This window comes from Sus scrofa, chromosome 4, assembly GCF_054392235.1.
Source record: "Sus scrofa isolate SSC_HxYL_T2T_F1_AM1 chromosome 4, Sscrofa_HxYL_maternal_Yorkshire_Landrace_v2.0, whole genome shotgun sequence".
Taxonomy (NCBI): Eukaryota; Metazoa; Chordata; class Mammalia; order Artiodactyla; family Suidae; genus Sus; species Sus scrofa.
In genome coordinates this window covers 105,080,363-105,089,612 of record NC_139386.1, presented here as the reverse complement: position 1 = coordinate 105,089,612, position 9,250 = coordinate 105,080,363, and the positions used below count along the sequence as shown (strand labels likewise).

General features: G+C 42.0%; 2 protein-coding genes across 44 annotated transcripts in view; one reads left to right on the top strand and one right to left on the bottom strand.

The window, feature by feature from the left end:
- The window catches only part of CHD1L (chromodomain helicase DNA binding protein 1 like), a 177,338-nt gene that overhangs the window by 65,858 nt on the left and 102,230 nt on the right, over nt 1-9,250 (top strand). The gene's annotated exons all lie outside the window — the stretch shown is intronic.
- FMO5 (flavin containing dimethylaniline monoxygenase 5) overlaps nt 4,027-9,250 on the bottom strand; it is a 35,884-nt gene continuing 30,660 nt past the window's right edge. For all 4 annotated transcript variants that reach the window (XM_005653073.4, XM_001928594.5, XM_005653074.4 and 1 more), the window contains exon 9: nt 4,027-7,007. In XM_005653073.4, the coding sequence (XP_005653130.1) occupies nt 6,662-7,007 (346 nt within the window). In that variant the 3' untranslated portion in view covers nt 4,027-6,661. The remainder of the gene's footprint in view (nt 7,008-9,250) is intronic.

Here is a 9,250-nt window from a genome sequence, read left to right as displayed (position 1 = left end):
CAGGACTCTGAAGCAAGTCCCTCAAAGGACACAGACATTAAACCTTACCTTGTGTACTCTTCAGCTTTCTAATGCCAGGGTGATTTCTCCATGCCAAATAAGATGTCCCTCATTTGTATTTCCTTAGAGTAGTCAAATCAATATTGGAAAAGCTAACCAAGTATTATATTAGCCAATGGAAAACTTAAACTCTTTATTTTCATCTTTTTAAGGCCACACCCATAGGATATGGAGGTTCCCGGGCTAGGGTTCGAATCGGAGCTACAGCCACAGCAATGCCAGATCCAAACCACATCTGTGACCTACACCACAGCTCATGACAACGCTGGATCCCTTAACCCAAGAGCAAGAGGCCAGGGAGCGAGCCTGCGTCCTCATGGATGCTAGTCAGATTCATTTTCACTGAGTCACGACGGGAACTCCCAAGAAGACAAAGTTTTTGTAAAGCTGAGCAGAAATGATTTTTTTGGATTATTTGCCTTGGGAGATTATCCATGACACTGTTCTGTTCTAATAGCATTTGTAAATCAGTCCTCGGTTAGTAATAAAAGTTAACTCTGCATATTGGATTTTTTAGACCTAGGACAGAAGTATTTAGACACAATCGGGGGGATTAATTGCTTCTCCCAGGTCCAGTTTGTTTTTTTCTTATATTCAAGAATAACTAGGTAACAAAAGAAGCTCTCTTAAGCAATATCAGTATAATTTCTCTCTTTAGGCTTGCCCCAATGTCCTATCTTTGCTTCCACAGAGAAAAAGAAGGAGGCAATGGACAAAATAATTGGTGGGGGTTCTCTTGATGTTACTGCATCTCAAATATTATTGCCACTGGTCTCCTCAAATCAGCCATTCTGCCTGAGAAACTGAGGAAAATAACAGAGAGCATGGGAGACCTCACAGCACAATATGCTTTTATGCACCTTACCTGAGGTGTCCTCCCCCTCTGAGAGGTGAGGATGAGGGAGTCGGGGAGGAATATATTGACTTTACAGAACTGGATGGCAGGTTAGATTGGGCATCTGAAGGTTTACTTTTCCACCTTCACTCACCAGGTCCCATCTTCATTTGTGATCAGGGATGAGTATGACCTCTCTGTGATTTCCATTTCAAAACAATCTGATCTTTTTAATGAAGTTAAACCTACACTTAACATGGAGATTAGCAATCCCACTCCTAGCTATTCAAGTGAAATAAAAACAGGCTCACAGGGAGTTCCCATCGTGGCGCAGTGGTTAACGAATCCGACTAGGAACCATGAGGTTGCGGGTTCGGTCCCTGCCCTTGCTCATTGGGTTAAGGATCTGGCATCGCCGTGAGCTGTGGTGTAGGTTGCAGATGCAGCTCGGATCCCGCGTTGCTGTGGCTCTGGTGCAGGCTGGTGGCTACAGCTCCGATTCGACCCCTTAGCCTGGGAACCTCCATGTGCCGTGGGAGCGGCCCTAAAAAAGGCAAAAAAAAAAAAAAAAAAAAAAGAAAGAAAAGAAACAGGTTCACACAAAAACGTATCCATTAGTGTTTATTTATATAAAATGTAGGTGGCATGACTCATATTCACCCCAATGTGGAGACAACACAAGTGTCTTTCACTGGGTGAATATATAAACAAAAAGTGGTATACATTTTTGTTATGGTATTTATTATTTATGTTTATTATAGTATTCATAATTGGAATACTGCTCAGCAGTGAAAAGGATTAACCTCTTGCTACCCACAACATGGAGGAATCTCAAATGATTATGGAAAGTGAAAGAAGCCAGAGATGGAGTTCCCTTCGTGGCTCAGCAGTTAACAAACCTGATAGCATCTATGAGGACACAGGTTCCATCCCTGGCCTCACTCAGTGGGTTAAGGATGCAGTGTCGCGGTGAGCTGTGGTGTAGTTCGAAGGCGTGGCTAGGCTCTTGTGTTGCTGTGGCTGTGGCATAGGCTGGCGGCTACAGCTCCGATTGGACCCCTAGCCTGGAAACTTCCAGATGCTTCTGGTGTGGCCCTAAAGACACACACACACCCCCACCCCCCACCCCACCCCACCCCCACACACAAGCCAGGGTTTATCTACATGACATTCTGGAAAAAGCAAGATATAGGGTAAGAAAACAGATCAGTGCTTTCTAGGAGTTGAGGGTAGGAAGAAGGGTTGACTATAAAGCAGCATGAGGAAATCAGGTGGAGTTCTGGGACACTTCTGTATCTTGATTGTAATGGTGTTAAGCATCTGTTAAACTTTGCAGTACTGTGCACTAAAAAGGGTGATTTTGTTGTATGAAAATTATACCTCAATTAAAAAAATACTGTTTTAAAAATTGGCTTAGGAAGAGGAAAGACACAAGATTATACACAAGAGACTATTCAACCATTGTGGAAACTATGTTTTAAAAAAATACTATTTGTGTTCTTTGTTCCAGCTTTATTGCGGTATAACTGACAAAAGTACATGTTTACATCATGATGATCTGATACAAGTAAACACTGTGAATGATAACCACAATCAAGTTAATTAACACAACCATCACGTCATATCCTTTGTGTTTGTGTGTTGAACAATGCTTTGGATTTAACTCTCATAGCAAATTTCAACTATTCCAAACACAGTATTATTAACTATAGTAACCATGCGGTACATTATATTCTCAGAAGGTATAACTGAAAGTTTATACCCTTCGACCAACATCTCCCCATTTCCCCTACCTCCTGACCCCTGGCAGTCATCATTCTACCTGATGTGACTCTGAATTTGACTTTTTTTTCAAGATTCCATGTAGAAGTGATACCTTCCTTATATGTATTTAACCTTTAGTGAAGGTCAACTTTGTACAAGCACTAAGTGTTTTACACGAAAGAGTTTATTTAATCGTCACAGCAACCCCACAAGGCAGGTACTAGTGCATCTCTTTGTGAAACCTTCCTGAATACCCACTGCGGTAGTATAAATGCAGGCCTGGAAACCCTTGAGCCACCATAACATCCACAGGGAAAGCTCTCAAATTCTTCCCTGCTTACCCTCTTCTAGTCTAAACTGCAGTCCCATTTCAATAAATTCCTATCGGACCATCTATCAGTTCCTCTGAAATTCCATCTCACCTGTTCTGCCTCATTTTCTATCATTGTTTCCTGTTAAGGATCTGGCAGTGTCACTGCTGTGGCTGGGTTTTGAAACCTGACCCAGGAACTCTGAATGCTGCAGGGTCAGCCAAAACAAACAAAGAATACACACTATCAACCTGACTTCACGGCTGATCTTAATCTTGATCACCCAGCTGAGATTTCTCCACTGTAAAGTTATTTTCTCCCCTTTCCATACTGTTCTCTTTGGAAAGAAGTCATTCTAGCAGCCTACACTTCAGGAGAGGGGAGTCAAGCTTTAAATCCTTGAGGACCGAGTATTTATGTAAATTGTTTAGAATTCTTCTGTATGGGAGTTTTGTTTATTTTACCTCACTTATTATTCCATTATTTGTATCAGTATGGACTTGTGGGTAATTTTTATACTTTTTGTTATAGTCCAGTAGTAGGTTATTTATATTGCTGTTTCACATTGTTCCAGCTTTGGCCATTGGGATCACTTTCAGTTAGTTCCCTTGTCCCTTTGACATACCCCCATTAGTTTGCTTTTAGAGCACTTCCTTACTTTGTGGCAGTACAAAGAAAGCATATTGAGAAAATGGTATCACCTTTTCATGTCATTGCCAAAGCAAGATGTGGTAAACTGATGAATATTAATACACATGCATCAATAACTAGGGCTTTGTATCTTGAGTTGTTTTGAGTTCCGTTTCCTATGCACCTCTTACTTTTAGCTTGGTTTAGAATTTAAGCAATGCTTTTTTGGTAACCTTGCATATTAGAAGTAGAATGAGAGTCAGTGGATTTAGAATTACATGCTTTTTATTTAAAAAGGAAACTTCATTACTTTTTGTGGCACTTATTACTGAAAACTAAGTATTATCCAAGAACTCTTAATTCAACCCACTTACATGCTGAAAGAGACAATTTATATGTTAAAAGAGGAAATGAAAAAGAAGCAACTTTCAATTTACTTTGCTTTATTGAAGTACAGGTGATTTACAGTGCTGTGCCAGCAATCCATTTACTCTTGAACTAGGATAATTTTCATATTAAAAGGCACTAGGCCCATTTTAGTAGAGGATAAATCCCCAGTATCGCAAAGATTATGGAAGGAAAAAGACCTTCTAATTCTCCAAAAGCATTTCCACAGGCGACATTAGGCAAATAGCAGAGAATTATACAAATACTTATATGATTAGGAGGAAGTTAGAATTCCCACATTCCTGCTTCTCTTATTTGTTTTGGGAAAGATACTTTCCAAGGTGGCTCTTTCAGTTGTTCCTATTTATTCTTTTGTTAAATAACAGGCAGCAATCCCAAAATGTATTGCACAACAGCTTATTTATGAACACACACCTGGCTGGTACATCCGGTATCTTTCATCATGAAATTCAGTGTGCCCAACGGCCAACTCTTACTTAACTTCTCTGAGAGAGACAAACAGAGCAAAAATTATGAGGATGAAAAAACAGTAGCACTTGAGCAGGCACTGGAGTCCCTGGGTTTCATTTTGTTTGCTTTGTTTTTGTATAACTACAATGTATGACATAAGAAAAACTGTTATAAGCAGAATACTCCCTCTATTTCGTAATGATCAATCCTAATTTATAACATAAAGGACCTCTTTGAATACTTATGACTTAGATTATGCATGGGAGGGTATGGAGGGGAGCGAGTAAGAGTAATTGTGGCCTTCCCAATCACATTTGTAGGCCACACTAGAGCAGTTGATGGTGTTCTCCCAGGAGTGGCTGTGGGGTGAGCATGCTAAATCCTAACCACTGGACCACAGGGGCTTGATGTAGGTCCCCAGTCCTTGTCTCTCTGGAGAAGAAATCCAGCAAGGAGACTGAGAGGAGTGAGGCAAGTAGAAGGTTTATTAGGAGAGAAGATGGGTGTGGAGAAAGCACAGAAGGGCTCAGAGAGAGAAAGACAGAGACAGAGAGAGAGCCATGTGCTTTGGGGCTAGTTATGGGGACAGTTTTTCTGGGGTTCCTCTGGCTAGTCATTTGGCTCTGTCTGGCTTGAGTTCATGTTTGGCCTGCCTCAGGGTCCCTGTGAGTGTGTGTGCATCTTTTAGCCACGCTGGATTCTAGCACAAGAGTTTCTGGCAAGTTGACAGGAAGTATTATGGTCGGGTGCCCCCTCCCTTCTCTGACCCCTGAGGAACCTTTCTGCACATGTGTAGTTTGGGAGGTCTCCTTGACCTTGAGAAGGAGGAATGTGTGGTCTCTTCATCTTTTAGCCAAGCAGGACTCAGCTCCTCCTTGTTCCTGCCATAATTTTTTCTTGAAGTATTTGTCCAGAGGGGACAGATTCCAGGTGCTCAGCCTGGGGCCCATCTATCTCCTGCCTCAGTGGCTACTTATCATAGTCCCTAAGGTGAAGTCTTGTTGCGTCCTAATACAGGAACTAAGAGATCAAAAAAGATGGGACAGCTAATTTAAAATACTCATTTTTTTCTAGTCAGGTTGAAGCTGTTGGCAGCTGCTAGGTTGTTAGAATGATCCATGAGCCCAGAAAGCTAAAGGTCATTTCGTCATTGAGAAAATAGAGATGTGTTGCTTCGGGGAAAAGAGTAAAAATGACCAGGAATCAGATACACTGGTGGAACAAATGGTTTTCATATCTATATATCTTATGGTAGATATATACAACTGTTATAGGACCATTATTTCTCTAATCACTCAGGAAAAAATACATTTAGTTACAATATTAAAAGCAAACAAAAGGAGTTCTCACTGTGGTGCAGTGGGTTAAGAATCTGACTGCAGGGAGTTCTCTGGTGGTCTGGTGGTTAGGACTGGGTGCTTTCACCACTGTGGCCTGGGTTCAGTCCATGGTCTAGGAACTTAGATCCCATATCAAGCTCCTGCATGTCACACCCATGAATGAATGAATGAATTTAAGAATGAAATCAATATCATTTGCTCTCGAACAGAAAGCAACTATAAAAAACAACAACAAAAAAGAGTCTGACCGCAGCATCTGGGGTCACTGTGGAGGCACAGGTTTGATCCCCAGCTTGACACAGTGGGTTAAGGGATCTAGCATTGTTAGAGCTGGACCACGGGTCCGATTCAGTCACTGGCCTGGGAACTTCCATAAGCCGCAGGTGTGGCCATTAAAAAACAAAACAAAACAAAACAAAACAAAAAACAACGAATAAAATTCTAGTTAGAAAACCAAATTCTTACAGAAACACAGTTACATGGAGTCACCCATTTCTTTTAAATATACTGACTTATGCTCCCTACCATATTTGATAAATGACAGCAGACATTGATTAAGCAACTACTGCATGAGAGGAACTCTGCTTAGGACATACAAAGATGACTGAAAGAGTACCTGAGCTCACAGCCCTGGGGTTACTGGAAGGAAAAAGTGATAGGTCATAAAAGGAAGGGAGGGAAGTCAGTACAAATGAAAGCTGGGATTTCAGTGTAGGGAAAAGAGGGACATGGACCAATGCTTTGGAAAAGGAAAAGTAGATTTCTGGGTGATGTAAAGGAGAGAGTTGTTCAATCTCATCAGGTTCTGAAGGCATCTCTAGATCCTGCTTTCAAAGCAAACTGAAGCAATGACAATGGAACAGCTAAAAATAGGTCAGAATTATAGCAAAGAAGACAACAGCCAGCATAAACCTGGCCACTGTTATTGTTGAAGTCATGGAATTATTGTTTTCAGTTACTCTTGTCACTAGTGGCTTCCTGATACGATCTTCTGTGGTGAGGATAGCTTTTCGCGCTCCATCCCACTTTCCAGGGCCCTGGAGACGGTACTGGATTGGAGTACAAGGTCCCCAAAGTAACTGGAATGCCAGTCTGGGGTCACTGAAGGCCAGGGACAGCAGATTGGGCCTGACACCCACCAGATCAGCAAGCTCTTCCATGGTATCTATATAGTCTCCCTGAATGGTATGGCGTTGGCTGTCCACATATCTGAAGTAGAGAAGACAAAAGCCATGGCCTGTTAGCAATTCAATCAGTCAGTTAATCAGTGCTCTCTGACTACCTGCTACTGGCTCAGTATTGGGCTAGGAGCTGTAGAAAAGAGAGAAGAAAGAGAACATTGTCTTTATCTTTAAGGACCTTATCATCTATTGGAGCAGCAAAGAGCGACACACATGAAACAGAAAGAATGTAAGACTTTTGGTAGATCTATGTGGTTTTGGACTGCTAAATAGAGATGTAGAGGAGAGTAGCTAAAATCAAGCTATTACAAGTCCTTGAAGGATGTGGGATAGATTAGCTGAGAACAAAGAAAGCATTCTGTGTCAGGGGAACTGCAGCATGAAGGAGTAAAGCAGGAATGAGTGTGGGATGTGAGCACAGATTATAGCATGTGGGCACTCTACAGTAGAGGAAGCATGTTGTGAGACGAGGGTGGTTACAAAGAGGCAAGCACAGCAGGTCCAGAGCCAGAGGACTCTGGTAGTAGCAGAAAGAGAGGACCCAGCTGAAAACTCCTCAGCGTGGGATCCTCAGTTGTTTTAAGAGGGTGGTGGTGGGGCAGCTCAAAGAGCAGGACTTCCCAGAGCCAGTGATGATTTGGAATCCTGAAAGGAAGGGGAGGGTGACTCATCCCCCTAGCTTCCTCCACATGGAGCCAGATGGAATGATTTCAACAAGGGCACATGTGAAGGGCTAAGAGGACTTTTTAGAGGGAATATGTGGTAATAGGATAATACCTGTGTGGAAGGAGTTGGATTTAAAGAGCTTAACTCGTGACTTTCTCTTGTGCTTTCTATAAGGAAAATAAAAGAAAGAACAGTGGGACTGAAAGGAAATAAGAGAAAAGCCATATTAAGATATTTGCAATTAGATGGACTAACCAGAGGAATCCAAAAAAGACAGGAAACAATGATAGAAAATGAGGCAGAACAGGTGAGATGGAATTTCAGAGGAACTGATAGATGGTCCGATAGGAATTTATTGAAATGGGACTGCAGTTTAGACTAGAAGAGGGTAAGCAGGGAAGAATTTGAGAGCTTTCCCTGTGGATGTTATGGTGGCTCAAGGGTTTCCAGGCCTGCATTTATACTACCGCAGTGGGTATTCAGGAAGGTTTCACAAAGAGATGCACTAGTACCTGCCTTGTGGGGTTGCTGTGACGATTAAATAAACTCTTTCGTGTAAAACACTTAGTGCTTGTACAAAGTTGACCTTCACTAAAGGTTAAATGTTGTCCTGGGGAACTGCTCACCTCCAAAGGTGACTAGACAAAAATAAGTCAAAGGAAAGAGAGGAGGAAAGTGGAAATAGGATAATTTAGTGCCAGAAAAGCAAGGAAAGAAAACACTGCAAGCAGGAGGAGGTTTTCAAAGTGCCAAACTCAGTAGTAAGAGAAAGAAAAAGGAAGTAGGTCATGGATGACGTTTTTGAGAGCAGCTCCAGGACCAAGGATGGACATTACAATGGAGGGAGAAAAGGGTGCTGACTTAGAGCATATCATGTAGACTGTATATTGCCGAAGCTTGACAGTGGACGGGAGGAGGAAAATAGGAGAGCACCTGGAAAGAGTACCAGGGTTAAAAAAAACTTTCTTTCTCTTCCTCCCAGCAGGGAGAGTTATGCTGGTATAATCGGCTGAAGAACACCACATGTTTGGGCATGAAATGATTGTGCTTTTGGCTTTTCCACAGAAATTTAGGAACTTCATCCATGTCAGCTTTATTCAAATAAAAACCATTCAGTGAATAAGCTTAGGTCTGAAATTCAGATAGCTAGATAACCTTGTCCACCTAAGCACGAGCAGCTGGCTGATGGTCCCACCTTCCCAGATCACAGAGATTCTTCATGCCATGAGCCACTGTGACCTGAATATGCCGTCACATGGCAGCCAGCAGAGTGGCCTCTGCAGATTTGTAAATCTACCCATAGACTTGTAATGTGACCATGTCTACTTCTCCTTAAGATCTTTGCTGCCCTTCCTTTCTCTGACAGCTCTACTAGCCCTTCAAGTAATCCTTGCAAAGGTAATATCCCTGGTTTTCTCTCCATGTGCTTTTCCTACTGGACTTTTAGGCCCTAAACATAGCATTTTCCTAAGCTTGTCTCTCCTTCCCCATCCATATTAGACCACTTGGTGGTATTTCTCCCTTCTGCTGTCACAGACTATTATTTCCTTTTCCTTCAACATACAGTCTGTATCCTTAAACGAACATAAGGAAGACAAATACAGT